Source organism: Triticum urartu, chromosome 6A, assembly GCF_056163025.1.
Source record: "Triticum urartu cultivar PI428250 chromosome 6A, HENAU_Tu73, whole genome shotgun sequence".
In the NCBI taxonomy this organism is placed as follows: domain Eukaryota; kingdom Viridiplantae; phylum Streptophyta; class Magnoliopsida; order Poales; family Poaceae; genus Triticum; species Triticum urartu.
Window position 1 is genome coordinate 531,194,343 of NC_141878.1, and position 22,908 is coordinate 531,217,250.

Below are 22,908 nucleotides of genomic sequence, written 5' to 3' on the forward strand. Positions count from 1 at the left end.
TTGAAGTATACCACAACTGTATATATACTGCTAAGGACATACAGAGATCAGAACCAAGAACAGGAAGTGGTGGTAACCTGACTGTAGCTGCGACTGCGGCGGTTCCAAGACGGCCTAGGCGAGGCGGCGGAGAACCGGCAGGCATCATGGGGAGTGTGGTCGCGAAGGGGCCAGCGGTGGGGCGTCGTGGTCGCTGTTCGGGGATGGCCTGAGTTGGGAGAGGCGTGCGTTTGTGGAGTGCGATTTGGGGTGGGCAGTAGCTGGCGTCACCGTGCGCGCCGCAAGGAAGCAGAACCCGGCGGCCACCTCGACCCTCCTCGCCGCCTTCCGTCTCCGCCTCCACCTCGACCGCGCGCACCGTAAGGAAGCAGAACCCGGCCTCCACCTCGACCCTCCGCACTGCAAGGAAGCACGACCTGGAGGCCATCTCGTTACTCCCCCGCCTCCGCCTCGCCACCTTCCAGGACACCGCGCTCACCCTCCACCTCCTCGTGCGCGGCGGAGGAGGCCAAGCTGAGCGGCGGTGGCGGAGGAGGGCGAGGATTTAGGGCGGCGGGCGGCGGCGGAGGCCGAGTGGATCGGCGGGCGGCGGACGGGGCGGACGACGGGGGAGGATCGGCGTCCGCTGGGAGGTGGAGCGGGCGAGGTCGTGGTGCGGGCGTGGCGTGCGAAGCGGTTTTTGTTTTTCGAGGCAGCGGGTAGGATTAGCCCCCTCTCTTTTTTGATACAGGGGTAGTAGATGTTACCCCGATGGCATGGTGCGTAATTAATTAAGGCATTGGTATGGTGGGTAATTAAAACATAATACGCGTTTAGTATGCTGGAGAGATGTAGACCATCAAATTGTAGGTTTTGATGGATAGGATGAACTGTTTCTCCGTCTTCTCTTGCTTTTATTTATAGGGGTAGTAGATAGTAGATTAAAAAGAACATGACTTCTTCTCCAAACTTGCAGAACCGCGGCCGAAACCTCTCGAACGCAAACCGGAGCTGGATGCGGCGTGCCGCCAGACTGTCACCATTACCAAGAGGCAAGTGTCGCCCTCTTACAGCCGCGCCGCGAAGCTTTCTTTAATCCCGTGAAGAAGCAGAGGAGGCGGCACGCAATTAGCCAGCCCAGTCCCCTCGCCCTCACGCTGCTCAATTGACCCGATCGAGGAGTCGTCGCCAAGCAGGCCGAGCGAAGGGGCAGCCAAGCCATGGCCACCGCCAACCTGTCCAGCGTGGTGGTGGCGGTCGACGGCAGCGAGGAGAGCATGAAGGCGCTGCGCTGGGCGCTCGACAGCCTGCGCCTCCGCCCCGACGGCGCGCTCGTCGTGCTCCACGTCCAGCCGCCGCCCGGCATCGCCGCCGGCCTCAACCCCGGCCCCATCCCCTTCGGCGGCCCCAGTAAGCGACCCCGCAATTCCCATCTTCTGCGCGTGCGCGTCCTAGCTGGCTCTTGTCCGCTAGCCTGCTGACTGATTCTTTCGTGGGTCGCGGCGCTGGCTGCTCAGGTGTGGCGGAGGTGCCGGCGTTCACGCAGGCCATCGAGTCGCACCAGCGGCGGATCACGGATGCCATCCTGGAGCACGCGCTCAAGATTTGCTCCGATAAGAATGTAAGGGGGGTGATTAATCGAGGCGTATCCGTGCCGATTGCTGAATTCTTCTGATTATCCTGGCTGTTCATGCTTAATTGGTGCTAAATTGGGTCGGATTGTTGGTCTGTTGAAGGTGGAGGTGAAGACGCAGGTGGTGGTGGGGGATCCCAAGGAGAAGATCTGCGAGGTGGCGGCCGAACTCAAGGCCGATCTGCTCGTCATGGGGTGCCGTGCTTTTGGCCCTGTCAAGAGGTAACTGAAATACCAGCACTGTCTTCTGCGCTTTGGTTAGCTGATGAATGTCTGATTGTTTTCAAGCTTGCTTGCTTGCTGCATGACCAAATACGAACTGCAAAGTGAATTGTGGTTTCTGAATTCAGTTTTCTTGCCAGTACAACACCTGTGGTGAAATTCGATTGTTCCAAAATCCAAATTCGACTGAAGATATCCCTTGTGTTTACTGCAACGCGCTATAATATTTGGGCAAAACTAGGTTACAGAGAATTGTGCTACTATATGAACATCATTTTGCGTATGAATCTGATACAGTGTAAAGTATATGTTGCATCTACTCCTGCAGACTCACTGTATAGACAAATTTCTCTTGATCGGTAACGCATTTCTTTCACTTGTTTGTGCCTTGGCATGGCATATTTTCTTTCCATATAACTGAATGCCGCGGATAGAACTGTTCAGTATGTCTCATTAGTTGCTGCAAATCCGTTTCAAAAAAAGGAAAATATTAGTTGCTGCAAACAACTTGCATTGCTTCTCACAGTGAAGATCTCTAATTCTACAGCTAAAACTGATAGTGAGTCTGATAGCAAAAACTGCATCCTCACATTCTTTAGTGCAGTCATGTAGCAGTAATCTAGCAACCTTCTAGGTCAGTCCATGTAGTAATCTAGTGCTGATGCATTGAGACCATGAAGTTTCCAGAATAATTGCCTGCCTGCTCGTTTGATAGTGCATTATCTTCCGTGTATGAAAGAAACAAGCTGATCCGATTCCTTTGATTGAACAGGATGTTCCTGGGTAGTGTGAGCAACTACTGCATCAACAGCGTCGGCTGCCCCGTCGTGGTGATCAAGGGCACCTGACCCATCCTCGACCCAGCAGACATTTCTTATTGTGTTCCACACCATGATTCTTGAGGTTGCTACTGTGTTGTACGTACTCCTGTGCAAATTCACTGCACACTTCCAAGACCGCCGTATGGCTTGTGTTATCATTCATGTTGTTTGTTAGTGCTTGGTTGGATGAGGCCGAAGAACTGCTCTGTACATTCCGTGCATGGAGATTGCCAAATTGGTTCTGGGGTCCGTGGAAATAAGAATGCACAGCGTGCACGCTGTTTTGTAAATTGATCATTGTTGTAAGTATATCAGCTAAAACACGGTGCCATGGGGCACATGGTTTTGTACAAAACATTGTACGCGGGGCTTTGTCCGATCTGATCTGGTTTGGTTTGGCCACTGCACATGCATATGCTTGTCCCCATGGCTATCTTGTTCCTCCCCAGTCCCCACCCACCAGGGCACCGGTCTCCTTCGTTGCTTCCACTCGTTCTCCCCGTACCTTCCTCTTATCCGCGCCACCTACGTTCCCGCTCGAGATGGGGGCAGAGCTGCTGCTGCTCGGCGGGAAGGTGTCCGCCGGCGGCGCGGCAGGATCTGGCGCCGTCGCTGCGTCCTCGGCGGGAGCCGGACGGTGCGTGGCCGGCGGGCGGCGACTCGCGCCGGTGCAGCCGGCGGCGCTGCAATGGCGGCATAGTAGTACGTGACCCACCGAAACTTTCATCTCGCGATACTTTACCTTGATTTGCATCCACTCACGCGAACTGATCCATGCTGGTGCACTTCAATGGCTGCAAATTCCAGTTTAAGATGCATTCAGTTATACTACCTCCGTCTCAAATTATAAGACGTTTTTGGTAGCTACTTAGCCTACTAAACATGTCTTATAATTTGGGACAGAGAAATAAAATGGAATAGGTGTATCTAGTTGAGGCGGTATTCTCGGGGCTCCTTTCGTAACAAATGATTTTCCTAGGAATTTTTCCTATGTAATAGTTGTTTGATTCATAGGATTGAATCCAAATAGGCTTTTTTTTCTAAGGATTTCTTTGTACTACTTTGCATGATTTCTAGCATCCACTCAAACCTCTTTGAAAATATCTTTGTTTTTCCTATAATGCAATCAAACAAGCCAAAATCCTATAAGATTGAGATAAGGATGACCTTCCAATAATGTGTTTTTCATATTCACACGTTTTTAAAATCCTGCGAATCAAAGAGGCCCTTGGTGTTTTTGGTTTGTGTATTTTTCAGTTAGCTATATTGTACTTTGGCTTTCCAAACACAATAACAAATTTCATGCCAACTTTCAACAATAGTTTGTATACAAAGCTCATCACAACACGGTTCAACAATTGCAATCGGATCAGTGTTGGTGCCGACAATATGGATGCAAATTCCAGAGCCTTTATTTGATCACAAGAAAAGAAGGGGAAAAAACAAGTGTCCCAAGATAAAAGAAAAACCAAGTGTCCCAAGAAACCAGATTGATAGTTCAAACAACCTGCATCTCGCCCCATTGGATCTAAATGTAAAACCATACAACATTATAGGATTTTTGTTAATTGAGGTGTATGTTTGACATGGCTTCTAATTCCCAACTGTCATCGCCAATCATCTTGCATTTGCTAATTTAAATTTCAATGCACAAATGAGTTTTAACTTGTGTTTGTCATTATAGTAGATTATACACAATTGTATCCGCTAAACTACTCCCTCCATTCCTAAATATTTGTCTTTCTAGAGATTTCAACAAGTGACTACATACGAAGCAAAATGAGTGATTCTACACTCTAAAATATGTCTATATACATCCGTATGCGGTAGTCCATTTGAAATATATAAAAAGACAAATATTTAGGAACAAAGGGAGTATAATTTTGTCTGTTCTACTACTCCAATGCATATCATTTTTTGAACGTGCAACTATTTAAAATTGTACAACACAGTTCAAAATCCACAGACTATGTAGAGTCTAGAATAGATCTCTTAAAGATATTCTTATCAACTATTGTTGCAACTGCTCACATCTTATTGAATTACCAAATAAACCATAATTTAGTTGGTATTCAATAATTACTCATTCATTCAATTTACAGCTAAAATCCATTGTTGGTACGTAATCACATACCCAACAAAAATGGTATATAAAATCACGATGATTACATATAAATATATTTTTTAAGAAACACAAATGTGTACATACACCCATCCTTATGAATACACACATAGTATCCCTATAAGCACCTCAAAGACTAAACCGACAGTGTTGAGATTAACAAAGTTACCATAGACGCCTCGCTATCAACGAAAACATCGACTCTCACTGAATGAATATTCTGTCTTTATAAAACACCAAAGCGTCAAATTTTGGAGCAACTCTAGCAGAGCCCGCATCCTGCCCCGACCTGCAAAATAACCGTCAAAATGCAGGTCGGGGCAGAAAAACCAGCCCGATTAGACCCTACATTCCGCCCCGGCCCGCAAAAAATTTTAGGGGGCGCGGCAAAATCCCGACCCCAACCCGGGAAAACACGTGTTTCCCCCTCGCGGCTGCGGTGCCCTGCATATAAGCGGAAGCGGTTGGTTGGGGGGGGGACATTTCATCCCGCGCTTTCTCCCACCAACCACCTCTCCTCTCCCCCCGCGCGCCGCCGGCGGCAGGAGCACGCCGGAAGGCCGCCACACACACGAGGCCTCCCCTTCCTCCCCCCTGCGTCGGCGGGCCGCCGGATTTGCAGATCTGCGGCACTTCATCGCGGGCCACCGGATTTGCCTTTTTCCGGCCGCCGGTTGCTGCCCCAGGCGATGGAGTGGTCGGGGAGCTTCTCCCGCAACCCAGGCAAGGGAGCATCACCGCATGCAGGCACGGGTTCGTCCGCCCGCCGCCGCCGAAGGTTTGCGGGCACGGACTTGTCTGGCCGTCCACCGGGCTCGGCGTTCGCGCAACGTCTTTGTGGCCTGCCGATGCCGCTCATAGAGTGCGACGACTGCCCGCGCCAAGTGCTGCGGCTCACTTCGGGCACGCCGAAGCACCCCGGATGGGTGTTCTACAAATGCGAAAACGACGGGGTACGTGCACTTGCGGTACCTCGTTCCATAGCTCATTCTTTAGTTCAATTGCGGTAGCTCACTTCGAGCTTGCTCGATGTTTTGTGTAGGACGATGAATGTTCATTTTGGTTTTGGGAAGGCCAATACATTGATTTGTTGATAGAAAGAAACTTAATAGATGTCAGTGCACTCCTTAGTACAATCGAAGGCAATGATGCGGCGGCATGTGCAACTAGAGGGGAAGCAACGTCTACTTCTTTGAAACCAGAGATGAAGAATGAAGAAAGCAAGATCAACAATCCGTAGATCAACAATGAGTGCATGGAGAAGATATTGCTTCAACTAGTGGGAGCAGTTATGGAAGTTGGAAATCTTCTGAAATGCATACTTGTGGTTCTTGTTTTCTTTGATTTTGCTATTCTAGCCAAGATTTGGTGATATCTTTTGTATCTAATGTTGTTGCAAAAGCAAAGAAAAGCATTATGCTAGATCAATTTAAGTTGCAAATCTAAGTTTTGCGGGCCGGGAGGAGCTGCGCCAGATCAGAACCCGCAGAAGCCGACCCGTAAAAAAACATATTCCGCGAATATGCTTTTTTACGGGTCCATTATACAGGGTCTGCATCTGTGCCAGCCCGCAAAAGCGGTTTTGCGTGAACTGCAAACGCATTTTGCGGGCCGGTGGGATGCGGGGTCTGTTAGAGTTGCTCTAAGCACATCAAAAACTAAACCGACAATGTTGAGATTGACAAAGTCACCATAGACGCCTCACTATCAACGAAAACATCGACTCTCACTGAATGAATATTCTGTCTTTATAAAACACCAAAGCGTCAAATCTTGGATTTGATCCTTGATGGGTTGATGGTACAGCTACCCTCCTAACCATACAATCACATGTTAGTTTTTTTTGCGGGAATCACATTTTAATTCTTGATCACATACCTTTTTTTTTTGCAAAATGCCTTTTTTGGGACACACGCATATATTGTACTTGAAGGAGAAAAGATAAGGGCATGACTTGGTCCTACTCGACTGAGATTTAACCAATCTCGGTCAAGTGACATAGTATATAAGACAGAAAAAAAACTGAAAGAATGTAATTTTTATGAATCTCTATGCAAGATCAACGGAATAAAGCATGGATTGAGACAGAACAAAGTATCAGTCGACCGAGACTAAAAGCAAAACTGAAAGAATAAAGGGGAAACTCTTGGGGCAAAAGCCGTGTGCACGTTGCAAAGTTTTGTGATAAGAATATACCCTGAAATGTACTAGGCCGCACCAGCACAGATCAGAAGCCACCACTGCAACGCTGCGCCGCCGCCGAACTGTGGAGAGGAGACGCGGAGGACGGGAAGATGGGATTCGAGAAGGAGATCCTGAAAGCCGGCACCGGCCCCAAGCCCGTCAAGGGCCAGAAGGTCACCGTCCACTGCACCGGCTACGGTACGCCCCTTCCCTCCCCCGAACCCCTCCTCTTTCTTTTCCCTGGATCCGTCGAGACGAACTTGGGGTTAGCGCTCGATGCTTCCAGATCTACCTAAAAGAGTAACCGCGGTGTCGATTAGGCGTTGGTTTTTACTAGATGTGAAATTTTGGCTCTGTAGTTGTCAGCCTAGATTCAGTTAGTGGTGCCAGTGTACCTTATCCAGTTCCGGCTACCATTTCTAGTAGATTTTGTACTTCATGTTCTGTGCTGTTTAAGGGCTGGCTAACTTTTGTTTCTTGCCATGTTGCTCCTGCAGGGAAGGATGGTGATCTGTCTAAGAAGTTTTGGAGGTAAATCATGACTAGTTTTCTTGTTTTCTCGTGATTCGCAGGCCATGGCTTTGCGCCAGCGCTGTGAACGTTGTGAACAAACGCAGCATTTCTCTTTCCGTGTTTTGTGTATAGATCTTTCACCGGGAAGGATCGTGTTACTATGCCTTGCAAACCATAACTCTCGGATGCAACTTTGCAGAAAAAGTTTTGCATTTTGGAAATTTATCTGATGGTGTTATGTTCGTTTTTTCAGTACCAAGGACCCTGGGCAGCAGCCATTCTCTTTCAACATTGGTCTGGGTTCAGTGATCAAAGGTGATCTCATTATCAAAGTGCTATTCAGTTTATGCACAATCATTTCACCTGTATGTTATTGGCTCATACGTTATTAGTTCAGTAATAATCAAGGGGGTGCTGTTTACTCGGTCAGAAGACTCCACAAAGGAATAATTTCGAGATGTCTCCATTGTTTTACAACTAAATATAGCATATTCTCGCTTAAAATTAGTTTGGATTGCTGCTGATGCGTCAAAACACAAGCTCAATGCTCTTTGATTTGTGTTGCGGACTTGAGACCATCGGAGTATCTACTGAAAATCATGATATAGCTGCAAACATGCACTGTTTGCCTTATCTGTCTATGTTGTTTACCCCTGTTCGTACCCTCGTTATATTTTCTCTTGTTGAAGTTCTCCTATAAAGTCTTGATTCATGCTGCTAACATCATAAGACCACCAAGTCATGTTTCCACTATTTACTTATAAAGTAGAGCCTACATTTTGATGACTTGTCCAGTATAATGCCACACATGTAAATTATGCTACACTAGATTGTGCAAGTGAACTTTTGGAACTAACGTAACAGTAACTACTTCCTTGCTTACAGGATGGGATGAGGGAGTTATGGGCATGCAATTGGGTGAAGTCGCCCGTCTTACGGTATGTTTCTTGGGACATGTCCAATCAGTTTGATGTGTTTGCATGCTTGCTTGTGTGTGGCAATTTCTTCATTGATTCATCTGGCACTTAATTACTAGTCAATTTCCATTGTATTGGATTTTTTAAATGCATCTTGCCATGGCAGAAGTGTGTCTAAAACAGCTGAATTTGGATTGATGAGCCTTTCCAGTGCCATATCATATTCATGCCTAATAAGTTGTTTGCCAAATGAATCAGTTGCAGTGCACTGCAGATTATGCTTATGGATCTGATGTTCTAGTGTTTGTGTTGCAGTGCACCCCAGACTACGCTTATGGTGAAGGTGGCTTTCCAGCCTGGGGAATTCAACCAAACTCCGTGCTGATATTCGAGATCGAAGTTCTTAGCGCGAAGTGATGTGCAGTGCGATTCATGATGGATCTATAGAACACTGCAGCATCGCCATGCCTCTCGATTGCAAAAATAATTGTAACGCCACATCATGTTAAGTGCCACATTATGGTGATGTTCCAAGTGCATCGAGTGAAACTTTTGGAACCCTATTATCCTTTTGTGATCCTGGTACTAAGTTTCTGGGTGCCCTTGTCGCAAAATTTACGTTGAGGGGGTCATTACCTGCGAGGGATCAAGAGATAGAGGTGGGGTGATCCTGTTTGAATCCTCGGCTTCCCTATGGGCTCCTGAGACCAGTTCGTTCGCTCGTTTTTCTCGTTCGCACATTTTCGTCTCAATTATGTAGAAGTTCGTCTAATTTGCTGTGAATTTTGTGGGTTTCTGAGTTCCAATGCCCAGAAAGATGCTAAAAGGGCCCGCCTAGATATCCCAACAAATTTCATTACTCACAGATAAGTCTCATCACATTCTGCACATTAAGGAAAAACACAGTCTAGACGTGACCTGTTTGGATTTTGACTCTCAGAACTGGCAAAAATGATAACTGATGTTCCAATGCTAAAGCGCAGATGAAAAACCAGGAATAAAATAGGATTTGGCAGAGACTAGAAAGCAAAATGCACACTCAGAAAAAAGGAGGAAAAGGTAAACATACAAAGGGGCGGCAAGGAACAAAATTCATGAAATTTTAATTTTAAGAATTGATCTAGGCCACGGCCCTTCTTGATCGGCCATCGACCCCGTCCAGGTAAGTATGTTGAAAGGATGCACCTAGAGCTCCTTATATAGGCGGCTCCCCTTCCCCTCCTGCATTCGCTCGGCGAGGTGGTACTAAACTAAACCAGAGCGTCGTGTTTTTTTTAGACAACGAGCGTCGTGGTTCAGCCGTGGGTGAACGGTCGTGGGCCTCATTCTGCCTGTGCGAACCTTTCAAACGGGCTGGTCTGGGCTGGGCTGAAAGATGTGAGTCCACCACAGATGGATTGTCAGGCCTCGTGGGCTAAGGTGTGACAACGTTTTTTTCCCTAAGAAAAAAGGCGTGCTTTGTCTTTCCTTCTCTCCCCCTAAAAAAAGTCTTTCCTTCTTCGATCCTTCTTCCCCACTCCCACCCGCTCCGATGGACCCCGCAGCGGCGGCGCCGCCGCCGCCGCTCGCGGTACACCTGGTCACCGGCGACGCGTCCTCGCCGGCGCTATCCCACCTCCTCCAGTCCCTCGCGGCCGCCCGCATAGTCGCCTTCGACGCCGAGTGGAAGCCACGCCGGCGTGTTCCTTCCGCCCCCAGCGACGACGCCTCGCCAGCCCCCCCTAATCCGACGCAGTTGCCGACTGTTACGGTTCTCCAGATGGCCTGCCGGGGAGAAGACGGGGGCAACGAGGTGTTCGTCGTCGACCTCCTCGCCGTGCCGCTCGCCGACCTGTGGGCGCCGCTGAGGGAGCTGTTTGAGCGGCCCGACGTGCTGAAGCTGGGGTTCCGGTTCAAGCAGGACCTCGTGTACCTCTCCGCCACCTTCACGGCTGCCCTCGGATGCGACTCTGGATTCAACAGGGTAGAGTGCCTGTCGTGCAAATTGTTTTATTGCTTTCTTGACAAGATTGTTCACGATGTTCCGGTAGAATATCCCAGATCCCTTTCTCTTAGGCAACATTGTTGTAAGTTGAATTGGGTTGAAGCTTTGAAGACTTTGTCTGATGTTTAATTTATCAGCTACATGATCACTGCTGTCTCTCAGCTGGTTTTGGAACAACGAATTATGTGTCAAAGTCCTCCCCAAAACAAATCTGCCCAGGATCATTATGAGCCAGATTGAAATTTCTAAAGTTGCTCCTTGGTACGGGGGATTTCAAGAATCAGCCCTAAAACCCCGAATGGAGGGAGTAATTCGTTGTTCCAAAACCAGCTGAGAGGCAGCAGTAAGCATTAATATTTTGTGAGTAACACCGCCGTCATTCGTCTTGCAAGGTGGAGCCTTTCTTGGATGTCACCAACGTTTATCACTACCTCAAGGGGCATGACATGCAAAAGAGACTTCCAAAGGAGACCAAGAGTTTGGCTTCAATATGTGAGGAACTGCTGAATGTCTCTTTATCCAAGGTTAGTCTACATAAGTTCGTTGCCTTCATGTCGGGGACTTGCATTTTTCCATGGCATGGTTGCGTTAATCGCCAAGTTCAATTGCCATATGAAACCAACTGTTTGGCAAACATTTGCAGAATTGCAGGGCAGTAGAGATTGACGCAACTATAAACCAGCGGGAATGTAGGTGTATAATAGCCTTGTCAAATCCAACTAGTTTTGCTTATTACTAACTTACTTGATTTAAAGCAGTATTCCTTACTATACAGATCAACATATCAGATTATAAATGCCTGTCTCCTTTGGTTTACTTGAAGCCTTGTTCATAACTTCCAGTTATAGTATTCATACGTGGCTAACCAACTTGTGGTATCCTCTCTTAGCACCTGTGACCAGACACATCACATGAGCAAACCTTGAGCAAGTCTGGCACAAAGGCTCATAACAAAGTGTCATAGGGGTGTTGAGCTCAAGCCTGGTCGTATGCAAGTTTGGTTGCTAGCTTTCATTTTCCTCACATAGATGCATCTTAATGTGAGTTCTTTACCTGGGCTCACATGATCAGCATGCAAATTGATTTCGAGCTTGTGGTCCAGTTGAACTCGAGTTTAATATGGAACCAAATTGAGCTTCTTGGTCTTCCTGCCCAGCCCAAGCAGACAAATCAATCTTATTTCTCTTCCTTGTTTTCTTCACTACCAAAAAATACAATCCTCGCATTTATCTGTTACAGCAGCAGTGCCTTTTAGTTCCAAACAAGTTGGGGTAGGCTAAAGTTGAAACCCATAAGATCTTGAAACCAATGCATTTATCTGTTAGCATTATTATTTTGGGATATTTACATTTCTACCCCCGACTCGAACCAACTACTCATATTTACCCCTAACTTTCAGACCTACCCAGTTTTGCCCCTATTTCGTTGTGTGGTGTTATAGAAATACCCCTGAGCAACATTTTTGTCAGGCCTTCTCTGCTTTCTATGCTTCGCAATGTTCTTCTGTAGCTGCCAGTGCTTTCTATTCTTTTGTAGCATTCCTGAAAATAATTATTCTCCCTGAAAACATAAACACCAAAATATAGGAACTGCCATACATGGAGATGCTTGGGATGCTACAAAAGAACTGAAAGCACTGGCAACTACAGAGGAATGTTGCAAAGGTTAGAAAGTAGAGAAGACCTGAAGGAAACATCGCTCAGGGGTATTTCTATAACACCACACAACGGAATAGGGGCAAAACTGAGTAGGTCTGAAAATTAGGGGTAAATGTGAGTAGTGGGTTCAAAATTAGGGGCAGAAATGGAATTGTCCCTATTATTTTAAGGGTTTACCCAGTTGTTATCCTTATTTTTTGCACCAGGAACTCCAATGTAGCGATTGGTCATGCCGACCCTTGAGCGAAGGGCAAATACAATATGCTGCATCAGATGCCTACTACTTGCTATATATATTTGATTTGTTCCATCAGAAGGTCAGCATTGAAGGTACCTTTGTCATTCTTAACGCAACTGATTTGATCATGGGAATTTAGTGTTCTTTTCTTTGCATTTCTTGTATGCAAATATTATTTTCTCATGAGAGTTTTAAGTGCTTATCATTAATAAGAGCCAAGAAGATTTAACCACTAACAATTTTTGCATTATTTATTACTACTGCAGAAAAATGTTCACCAACGGCTGAAGCTTCAGATGAACATTGCTCACAAAGGGCAAGTGAATGTTCATCGTCAGGAAATGACATTTGCTTTGATGGGTATTCGACATCCATCATCACGAAGTACAGCGACAGGATTTTGTTGACAGAGTCAGATACAAAAGCCCGTTCCTCAAGACGAAAAGAAAAGCAAAAGCTGTCGAGTGATGCCAAGTGCAAAGAGAAGTTTGATTACAATACTGAATGGATGGGTCCCCCTCCATGGGATCCTTCCGTTGGTGGAGATGGATACCCAAAGTTTCTGTGTGATGTGATGGTAACAGTTTTCCTAATCTCACCATCTTCGACAAGAGTGTGGATTTTGTTTGTTTCTTAAAATACCATTGTATAAGATGAACACGAAGTATGACAGATTTTACCACCTTATATGTTAGTCAAGTACCCATTTTGTTCTCTATTTGTAAAGGCTGCTAGATTTGATGTGAACAAAACTCAACAGATTGAGGGTCTAGCTAAGCACTTGAGATGTGTTGGATTAGATGCTGCCACTCCATCTTGTAAAAAACCTCAACCAAGGTCTTCCCCTATACTTTCAATACTCCTAATGTAGTTTCTTATTAAGGGATTTTTTTTGTTAATTTATTTTTTTTATTTTTTTCTACTCAACTTTAGGGAATTATTAGATCAAATCTACAAGGAAGGAAGAATATTACTAACACGAGATGCCAAACTCATAAAGTATCAGTATTTGGCGACTAATCAAGTATACAGAGTGAAAAGCCTGCTCAAACATGATCAACTGGCTGAGGTATGTGCTTATTTTGATATTTTCCATCTTCAGTTTGATCTGTCTGCATGAACTTCTGGAAATTAGTGTAAATTGGCCTTTATGGATGAAAACATTTCTTTCCTTAGTATTTGCCCACTCCTTTTTAGATTTTGTGCACAAACAACATTTTAAAACCTCAACCACTAATATTCAAAAACTAGTCAAAGTGTTTGAAGTTGTTATTTGCGTATGATACTACTAGATTTGTCATAAAAATGCTTTTGTCTCACTGTATTTTTTATAACATTTACTAGCATGTAAATACAGAAATCCTATGAAAAGCAAATGCAAATACAGAAAGTAATGGTCAAAGCCACAAACGAGCATACTGGAGACCATGCCACGTCCAAAAAGACAAGTTAACAAAGGAACCGATGTAATATTGTAAGTGTTGACTTGAAAAATAATGTGGAAATAGATCAATGCTCATGAAACATCTAGAAGCAATGACTTGAAGTAATAAAACCAAAGATCACTGTTTACATGTGATACTCTGGCAGTTGTCACTTCTCTAGCAGTTGTCACTTTTGATTTAGTCATTTACTTGTATCTCTATCTACTACTCCCTCCGTTCCTAAATATTTGTCTTCTTAGAGATTTCAAATGGACTACCACATACAGATGTATATACACATTTTAGAGTGTACCCATTTTGCTCCGTATGTAGTCACTTGTTGAAATCTCTAGAAATACAAATATTTAGGAACGAAGGGAGTACATACTTTTAAAACCGAGGCAAAAAAACTCGCAAAAAAAAGAGAGGGAAAAGCTTTGCCTATTTCATTGATTAACAAGGAGTACAGTAAAAAGAATTTAAAAAAACATGTTGCCCTCCAACTCTGCAAACCGCCCTGACAGCCAGACCCCACCGCCGACGCACTCGTCTGGCCTTACAACACCCCTGCAGCTGTTAGTGGACTCTGGTTGCACCCTGCCACTTGAACACAAGTTCTCTGAGCATCCCGCAGCTACGTATCCAAGCAGTCCATGCTGAGAAGTCAGATGCGACAGTGATGGATTGACAAGAATGTATTGGGCTCTGCGCTGCCGCCCTTACCCATGGAGGCAGCGGAAAGGGGAAGGGATGGTAGGGACCGTAGGGTGAGGAGTGGACGCACCCTTGGCCACTAGCTTTGCCAAGGAGGCGAGAGAGTGATAGGGGAGCCTGAGACAGAATCTTTTTCTAGTATTTATATTTGTGCATTGTGCAATAAGGGAAGGGCGGAAAGAGATTCGGAAGCCCGCTGATTCGTCTGTTTAACTTGCTTGTTGCAGGTGATTGACACCTTCCAGTTAAAGATCTCTGAGGACCGATTAATGTCGAGATGTACAAAGTGCAACGGAAGTTTCATTCAGAAACCATTAACGCTCGAGGAAGCCATAGAAGCCTCCAAAGGTTTTCAGGTCATCCCCTCATGCCTCTTCAACCGAAATATGGAGTTCTGGAAGTGCACTGACTGCAACCAACTCTACTGGGAGGTACTAACTTTGTCCTATGTTCCAGTTTCCACCTCTGAAGTAGTACTTGCTAGTATCGGCGCTGCCTCCTGTATCCAACCACCTCTTTTACAATTTCTGCAGGGAACTCAGTACCACAACGCAGTTCAAAAATTCATGTCAGTCTGCAACATTAGTGAGTGAGCATTGTAACATTTCATTCTCAAGACACTCATGTTGTTTTGTATGTGAAATTCAACATGTAGTAGGAAACTGCTCTTTCAATAATGTCACCATCTATGCCTTCGGACAAATCCCAGTCGCAATTTTACTTTATGATGTACAGTCTACAGTATTTCATATGATAGTAACACATATGCAAATCATATGGTAGTAACATATATACATTGATTACCGACAACTGCCTCGTTTGCATCGTTCTGCTTCGATGAAGTTTTATTGTTCTTGCAGTGTTCCTCAGATATCTGCATTGATTCCGAAAAGACGGACCTTGTGCATGTTTTATTTGTTCGTCAGCTTAGCTACAAAAGCATTTGACTGATTGTGATCGGTCAAGTGTGATGCAATCAGACACATACAATGGAAGCATATTTAGAATTTTCCACTCAAAATACTACAACAAGAACAACAAAGCCTGTGCCGAACAAGTTGAGGTAGGCTAGAGTTGAAACCCATAGTTATCGAAATCAAGTCATGGTTCTGGCACTAGGATAACTAACTTCCACGCACCCCTCTCCATGGTTAAATCTTAAGTGATATTCTTGTCCTTAAGATCTCTCTTTACGGACTTCTTTCATGTCAAGTTTGGTCCATCCCGACCTCTCTTGACATTATCAACACGCCTACCCATCCGCTATGACGCTTCTGGAGGCCTGTGTTGTATATGCCCAAATCATCTCAGACGATGTTGGACAAGCCTCTCTTCAATTGGTGTCACCCCAACTCTATCAAGTATATCATCATCATGGACCCAATCCTTTCTTGTGTGGGCACATATCCATCTCAACATGTTCATCTCTGCTACACCTAGCTGTTGGACACGTTGTCATTTAGTTGGCCAACATTCAATGTCATACAACATTGCAGGTCGAATCGCGGTCCTATAAAACCTACATTTTTTTACTTTCGTGGCACTCTCTTATCATAGAGAACGCCAGAAGCTTGATGCCACTTCATCCATCCAAATTTGATTCGATGGCTCACATCTTCATCGATGTCATCATCCTTCTGCATCATTGACTGCAAATATCGAAAGGTGTCCTTCCGAGGTACCACCTGCCCATCAAGGCAAACTTCCTCCTCTTCATTATAGGATCAAATATCGACCAGAAGGGTGGAGAGGGGTGGTGTTAAATTGGGGATACAATAATTTCTTTGAAAAACAATTTTTCCAAAGAAAAACAGAGTACACAAAGAGATAACAAAACTGTATAGAGAGAAAATTACACAGAACTGGAATAACTGAGAGGAGCAACAAGCTAGCTAGGGGAATGGCTAAGTAGCAGTACAGATAGCAATGTCACTGACCATTGTACGCCTGTGTTAATAAAAAAAAGTTTGCTCGCCAATTAAGATTCCTATTCATAGCCTATATTTTTGTGTGTGCTAAAGTCAGTCCATTTTGTTGCCATGCTAATCATGCCATCTGCACCACCAGAGAGGCAGAGAATAAGCAGCATTGGCAATTGGTGAGTTTCTGTTCACTTTATTTTTGTTGTCTCGCCAATCATGTAATACATGTATTTTGTTCCTTTTCTCTCGAGGACTAAAATATTTTACATAATTTTACTGTGTCACATAATGCACCTGTTTTACAGTATGTAAATTTGCAGTTAAGCAATGGTTGTTTTCTCACTTAGATATTGTAAGCTACATCGGCTGCGTTATACAACAAAATCATAGTGAATGCACAAGGGTCAGGAATCACAGTGAAAGAAGTTCAAGTGGAAGATATTCAACCACTTGTTCAGTAAGGAACTTGCATATTACCTCTTGCAAAAACACTACTGGAATACTACAATGGTTTAAAAATGCACTTAGTGTCGATTGCATTTATTGGAGATAAACCTGCATTTTTTATGCCTGGCCTCAGAAAGTGTCCCCAACAACTATATTGCTAGATTTTGCCGGAAATCAGCTGTATTGCTATTCATTACAACAAACGGAGAGGTAATCATCCCTACCATGCTTATGCATCCCATAGTTCATCGAATGTATCTACAACATGTTGTCTTCACACTGAAATGGAAGATTCATAATGGATGAGCATCTGGTAGATCTCCTGCATTGTTGGCCTTGCTTGAGGGGAAGCTTTCAAGCAAGAAAATACTACCTTGATTTGGAAAACTATGTTTTTCTCTTCTATTGTTGTTGGTGCTAAAGGCCGTTGGTTCAAGATTTCTTTGACTAGAGTATATGGCTCTGTTGATGAGGCAAGATGTTGGAGTAGATCTCTTGGATGCTTCCCTATCAACACCTCTAGCACAAGCACACCAAAGCTGTACACATCACATTTCTCTGTCACAACAGAAGTGTATGACAACTCTGCACCAAAGACAAGGATCAGCATTAGAAGTCAATGGATACATACAATTATTATGCTACAAGAAAGTGTAAACAAGAAGCTATGGAACCATAAAAGCGGATAAAGGAAGAGATAGAAATAGTTTTATGTCAAAGGGAGGCATATCTGTACCAGGAGCAATGTAGCCATATGTCCCTGCTAGTGCACTCCAGTTTGATGTATCAGGCTTCAAAATCCTTGCTGTACCAAAATCTGAGACATAAGCCTTAAAATTTGTATCAAGCAGGATGTTGTTGCTTGTGATATCTCGATGAATTATAGGAGGACTACAGTCATTCTGCAAATATGATATTGCCTGGGCAATATCATTTATAAGGGCAGTTCTCTTATGCCAATCCAATCCCTTGGCTAATTCCTCATCTTGTAAAATCGTGTGGAGACTTCCACGCTGAATGTAATCATAGACAAGAAACTTGTACGTTGGATGGGAGCAAAATCCATAGAGTTTGACAATGCTTCTTTGTCGAATCTGTGTTAAGATTTCCATTTCACTGTGAAATCCTCTCTCATCAATCAACTCTTCTTCTGTTGGATGGAATTTCTTTACAGCAACTAGCTGCCCGTCTTCGAGTTGTGCCTTGTAGACTTTTCCATGTCCTCCTGCTCCAAGGATGTACTTGTCATCAAAATTTTCTGTTGCCCTGATAATATCATCAAATGCTAGTCGTCCATCAAAATTCCAAACAGAGAACATGTTCCTCCCCTCATCTGTAGCACCACTTTGTTGTTTCTTTTTCTTGCTACGTATAAGAATTGCAATGATAACAATTGCAGCAATGGTGGAAAACCCCACAACAAGAACAATTGGCAGGAGGAAACTTTGTATCTTTTGTTTATGGCGACCAGATGCTGGAGTTGAGTAACAAGGTAGCAGTCCAGAGAAGTTACCGCACAGAGCTTTATTGTGAAGAAACCAATTTATTGAAGCATTTTGAAGTGCATGTCCTATTGGGAGTGGTCCTTCCAAGTCGTTGTAGGACACATCAAGCGTCGATAGGCTCACCATGCTTGCGAAGGAGGACGGAATGCTTCCACTGAACTGGTTATGGGATAAATTAAGAAATTCCAGCATCTCCAACTTTCCAAGTTCTTTTGGCAAGACACCTTCAAGTTTGTTATTGCTGGCATCTAACATCATCTGTAGGCTTGCTAAATTTCCAATTGCACCAGGCAATTTTCCAGTGAAGTTGCTGGTGTTGATCTTCAAGAACAATAGTTCTATGCAGCTTCCCAATTCCTCTGGTATTGATCCACTCAAACTGTTTTCAGATAGGTCAAGGTGTCCTAAATTTCTCAACTTCCCCAACTGCAAAGGTACAGGGCCTGATAACTGATTGAGTGACAGATTCAAGATATAAAGATTTTTCAAATCTCCAAACTCTGGTGGAATCCAACCAGTTATGTGGTTAGAATCGAGTGTTAGGTCTACCAAATTGGATAATTTTGATAGGGTGGGAGGTATTTGACCAGTAATCATGTTTTGTCCTAGCTTGAATTCCTTTAGTTGGGGGCAGTCTCCCCACTTTGGTGCAATGCTCCCAGAGAGTCTATTGGATGTCAACCATATGTGCCTAAGTTGTGGGTAAACTCCAAAATGGTGAGATATATCTCCTGTCAGTTGGTTTCCGTTAAGGTGAAGTCCAGTCAAACTTGTACAGGTCTTTAAGCTCCATGGAACTGAGCCATTGAACATATTCAGAGACATTACAAAAGCTCTGAGACTGCCGCCGGTACATATATTCATAGGCAAAGGTCCAGAAAGGGAGTTATCAGCCAGATTAAGGCCGACTATGTTCTTGAGATCTCCAAATCCCTGAGGAAGAGATCCCGTTAATTTGTTATCATTCATGTTCAGACGTTGGATGTTTTGTAGGTTTCCAAATGTTTTGGGTATTGAGCCAGAAATTTTATTCTCGTCCAAGAACAATGTTCGGAGGTTCACCAAATTGCCAATTTCCTGTGTGATGGTGCCTGTTATCTGATTTCTAAAAAGGGACAATATTAATAAATTAGTAAGGTTTCCTAAGCTGGCAGGAATAGAGCCAGCGATTTGGTTGGCTGATAGGTCCAAATTCGAGAGATTTACCAGGATGCCTAGTTCTGGGGGTATAGAACCCGTTAGTCGATTTTTATAGACACGAAGTATGTTCAGCTGAGTGAGGTTGCCTACTTCTGGAGGTATCGTTCCTGTTATTTGATTTTGGTAGAGATCAAGTTTGTTTAACATGACTAGCCTTCCTATTTCAGCGGGGATGGAACCTGTGATTTGATTTTTGACGAGAGAGAGTTCATTTAACATAGTTAGATTGGATATGGAGAAAGGGATTTGAGCGGTTAGTTTATTTTCATCAAGTTGAAGGAATTGCAGCTTGGCTAGCTTGCCTAGCTCATGGGGTATCGGCCCCGACAGTTTGTTACCGTACAGTAACAGAACATTTAGCTGGGTCAGGTTTGCAAGAGTTGCGGGTATGTTACCACTTAAGGCGCTGTTGCTTAGCTGTAAACCCTGCAGGCTGACAAGCCTCTCTAACTCGTTTGGAATGGGACCTGAGACCATGGTTTGGTGGATAACAAGGTAAATCAACACTGTCAGGTTGCCTAGGGACGCAGGGATATGTCCTGTTAGGTTATTGAAGGAGATGTCAAGTATGGTGAGGCTAGCCAGTTCGCCGATCTCGTGCGGTATGTGGCCTCTGAGCTGATTGAAGCTAAGGTCAAGGGTTGAGAGGGATGATAGCGAGCTGATATTAGGCGGTATTGGACCACGGAGGCTATTGTTGCCTAGATCGATATATGTGAGGAATGGGAGAGCTGTGAAGTTGAGCTCACCAAGCTTGCCATGGATGCCGGCATCTGGCAGGGAGATGCTGGTCACGGCCCAGGGCATGCTGCGGCCATGGCGAACGGCCGTGCACATGATCCCCGTCCAGTTGCACAGGCCGCCGCTGCTGCTGCTGGTGTCCCGCCAGGAGCTCATCTCCGCTGCTGGGTTTGCGAGCGTTGATTTCCAGTGGAGGAGGGCCTTCTGTTGGGACATGAGTGATATGCCACCATGACGTGCTGCTGCGTGCGCTCGTTGCAAGAGAAGGGGACATGATGGCAAGACGAGGAGGCAAAGGCAGAGCAGGGGTGTTGAGGCAGATCGCATTTTGCTTTGCATCTGGATCTCGTGTGCTGGGGTATGGGGGGTTAATATGTGGAGTAGTGTCGTACTGGAGTGCAGTTGTCCGTTGCTCTCAGGGTTTCATTGCAGGGCCATCAGTGGGTGGTTTCCTGCAAACACCATGGTTCTTGACTTGTTGAGCGTCGTCTTTTTGACCCGTCTCCCTCGTTTGACAGGGCAGGATGACAGACTGATAGTGGCATTTATACGACGACGTCCTCATACACCAGGCCGGCAGCACCATAAGTTGGCGTGGCCATGAGTTTGGCCACACGGTGGTGAGAAGCTGTAGCTAACTTTGGCCAACGCATCATCGCCAGCGATATTCTGTAATCTGAACAAATATGTACTACTCCCTATCTTCTGACATCAACAGCTTAATCTGTCCAATGACATGAGGTGCACAAACTAAAGGTGATTGATTTGTCTCAGCCCACCTCTAAGACGATTGGTAAAGCAGAGTACTGATAGCATCTCCAGCCGTGGCCCCAACAAGCCCTCCCCAAACGTTTTTGCCGTGTCGACGTCCAAAATTCGGCCCAGTCGCGCCCCCAGTAGCCCGTTTTTCGTCGGCTCGGGCCGAAACTGGTGCCGGCGGACCTAGGCCGAACCCGGCGCGCTGGGACGCGCCTGGGGGCGCCGGCACAAGCGAAAAGGGGTGTGGGCCGCTCTGTCGGTGAGTCGAGAGCCTCTTCTCGCCGTTTCTTTCCGCCCTCGCCCCTCACTTTCCTCTGATTCTCTCCTTTCCTCCCGCCAATCTCCCTCCCGCTCGCCTCCCAGTCACCGCCATGTCGCCGAAGAAGTACGTGATCCCCCGCGCTGCGACCATCGCGACCGCTTCCGTCGCCCAACCGAAGCAGAGAAAGCCGAGGGTGCCGCCGTCCAAGCCACCGGGCATGACAAACGCCGAGTGGAGGGCGGAAGTTCAGCGACGGGAGGCTGTCACTGCCGACCGGCGGAACAGGGCAATCGCCAAGAAGGCCCGTGACAACGGCGCGTGCCGCTGCGGCGGACCAAGCCGAGGCCGAGGCGATTCGCTTGGGGATGATGAATCCACCAGGCGGCCACGCCCAGTACGTACCCTGGAGCCAACAAAGCGTCGGCTCTCTGTCCGGCTTCTCGTCATCGCCGCAACTATGGGGATGCACGCCGTCGCCGGGCTACGTTGACGGGGACGCGCACGGTGGATTCAACCCCAACGTCACCTTCCCTATGGACACCCAACCCAGCGCACGACCTCGCCCGCCTTCGCCGGCGTGCAGTACCCTCCATACAACTACTCGCCGCCGGCTTACGCGTGCTCCCCGACGCCCCCTCTCCGCCGTGGCGCGCTGCCCTTCTCATAAGCTTCCACGTTGCACCTCGGCGACACCGACGAGACTAACGCCGACATGGACGACATCATCACGACAGGCTCGGCCGTGGCCGCCGCGTCCCCCGGGTTCGCTACCCAAGACGACACGGTGGACCTCAGCGGTGGCATGGACGGCGAGCTCGAGTACGGCGAGGAGGAGCCGGAGGAGCACGAGGAGGAGGAGCCGGCGACTGTCCCGGCGAGGAGGCGCAAAAAGAAGAAGGGGCGGCCAGGACCGGCGAGCCGCGCATTAAGTGGACGTCCAAGGAACAGGAATGCCTCGCCGAAGCGTGGAAAGTCGTCTGCCTCGACCCGACCATCGGCACAAACCAGAGTATCGAGACATACCAGGAGCGCATCAAGGCCGAGTTCGACGAGCGCAAACTCGTCGACCCCTACTTTAAAGGCGTCTACATGCAGCGCGAGGCGAAGGCAATGGCGAATCATTGGGGGCTCATCCAGGCGGCGTGCAACAAATGGCATGGAATCTCGAGGAGATCGCGGCTCGCCCGGAGAGCGGCGCCAACGTCGAGGATCAGGTACGGCACGCCGGTCTCCCGCTTCTATTCGCCGTGCGCGCCCGCCAACTGTTTGTTCCTCCGCGTAGCTGGTGCGCATGTTCGCCTTGTATCGCCTAGGCAACCGCGACCAAGAGTTCAAGTACCTCTATGTTTACAAGCGCATTGACAAGTTCGAGAAGTGGGCGGAAGTCTGGCGTGCCCTCGACAAGGCCAAGGAGACCTACAAGCCGGACGCGCCGACGGCGGGCGCGTCAGAGGGGCGGCCGGACGGAAACAAATGGGCCAAGAAGGCGAAACACGTCGACGCGGCTACCACGCGGGTGCAGGAGTCCATCGAGCATTGCCTCGCTGACGCACAGGCCCGGGCCGTCCTGCATGAAGAGAAGATCGAGGCGCGATGGTCGGCATTGATGACGAGCAGCGCCGTCAAGCTCGACCTACTCCGGACCAACGTCACCACGAAGAAG

At 46.5% G+C, this 22,908-nt stretch overlaps 4 protein-coding genes across 4 annotated transcripts; 3 read left to right on the forward strand and 1 right to left on the reverse strand.

Moving 5' to 3' along the window:
* Positions 1–1,021: 1,021 nt before the first annotated feature.
* LOC125514690 (Adenine nucleotide alpha hydrolases-like superfamily protein) lies at positions 1,022–3,062 on the forward strand. The gene is made up of 4 exons (XM_048680034.2): positions 1,022–1,389; positions 1,497–1,600; positions 1,716–1,834; positions 2,607–3,062. The coding sequence occupies exons 1-4, from the start codon at positions 1,200–1,202 to the stop codon at positions 2,680–2,682; spliced, it is 489 nt and encodes a 162-aa protein (XP_048535991.1). The 5' UTR covers positions 1,022–1,199; the 3' UTR covers positions 2,683–3,062.
* A 32-nt stretch (positions 3,063–3,094) lies between these two features.
* Positions 3,095–8,957, forward strand: FKBP12 (FK506-binding protein 12). Its single transcript, XM_048680033.2, has 6 exons — positions 3,095–3,357; positions 6,989–7,159; positions 7,459–7,492; positions 7,728–7,789; positions 8,360–8,412; positions 8,707–8,957. Exons 1-6 carry the CDS (start codon positions 3,198–3,200, stop codon positions 8,806–8,808), a joined length of 582 nt encoding a protein of 193 aa, XP_048535990.2. The 5' UTR covers positions 3,095–3,197; the 3' UTR covers positions 8,809–8,957.
* A 905-nt stretch (positions 8,958–9,862) lies between these two features.
* On the forward strand, positions 9,863–15,212 carry LOC125514688 (3'-5' exonuclease domain-containing protein). The gene is made up of 8 exons (XM_048680032.2): positions 9,863–10,354; positions 10,768–10,899; positions 12,240–12,363; positions 12,538–12,848; positions 13,032–13,108; positions 13,205–13,340; positions 14,637–14,840; positions 14,943–15,212. Exons 1-8 carry the CDS (start codon positions 9,923–9,925, stop codon positions 15,000–15,002), a joined length of 1,476 nt encoding a protein of 491 aa, XP_048535989.1. The 5' UTR covers positions 9,863–9,922; the 3' UTR covers positions 15,003–15,212.
* Positions 15,213–16,940: 1,728 nt separating this feature from the next.
* LOC125514687 (uncharacterized) lies at positions 16,941–21,800 on the reverse strand. Its single transcript, XM_048680031.2, has 2 exons — positions 17,515–21,800; positions 16,941–17,363 (listed from the first exon to the last, which is right to left on the reverse strand). The coding sequence occupies exons 1-2, from the start codon at positions 20,561–20,563 to the stop codon at positions 17,053–17,055; spliced, it is 3,360 nt and encodes a 1,119-aa protein (XP_048535988.2). The 5' UTR covers positions 20,564–21,800; the 3' UTR covers positions 16,941–17,052.
* Positions 21,801–22,908: the final 1,108 nt, after the last annotated feature.

Bases quoted from the DNA above. Each gene is read 5' to 3' on its own strand.
- LOC125514690 (XM_048680034.2), top strand. From the start codon at position 1,200: ATGGCCACCGCCAACCTGTCCAGCGTGGTGGTGGCGGTCGACGGCAGC. The intron at 1,390-1,496 runs GTAAGCGACCCC...CTGGCTGCTCAG, and splicing joins CATCCCCTTCGGCGGCCCCA to GTGTGGCGGAGGTGCCGGCG. The intron at 1,835-2,606 runs GTAACTGAAATA...TTGATTGAACAG, and splicing joins GCTTTTGGCCCTGTCAAGAG to GATGTTCCTGGGTAGTGTGA.
- FKBP12 (XM_048680033.2), top strand. From the start codon at position 3,198: ATGGGGGCAGAGCTGCTGCTGCTCGGCGGGAAGGTGTCCGCCGGCGGC. The intron at 3,358-6,988 runs GTACGTGACCCA...GAAATGTACTAG, and splicing joins GCTGCAATGGCGGCATAGTA to GCCGCACCAGCACAGATCAG. The intron at 7,790-8,359 runs GTGATCTCATTA...CCTTGCTTACAG, and splicing joins TCTGGGTTCAGTGATCAAAG to GATGGGATGAGGGAGTTATG.
- LOC125514688 (XM_048680032.2), top strand. From the start codon at position 9,923: ATGGACCCCGCAGCGGCGGCGCCGCCGCCGCCGCTCGCGGTACACCTG. The intron at 10,900-12,239 runs GTTAGTCTACAT...TTTTTGCACCAG, and splicing joins TGAATGTCTCTTTATCCAAG to GAACTCCAATGTAGCGATTG. The intron at 13,341-14,636 runs GTATGTGCTTAT...TGCTTGTTGCAG, and splicing joins AACATGATCAACTGGCTGAG to GTGATTGACACCTTCCAGTT.
- LOC125514687 (XM_048680031.2), bottom strand. From the start codon at position 20,563: ATGCAAAGCAAAATGCGATCTGCCTCAACACCCCTGCTCTGCCTTTGC. The intron at 17,364-17,514 runs GTACAGATATGC...TCTTTGGTGCAG, and splicing joins ATATGGCTACATTGCTCCTG to AGTTGTCATACACTTCTGTT.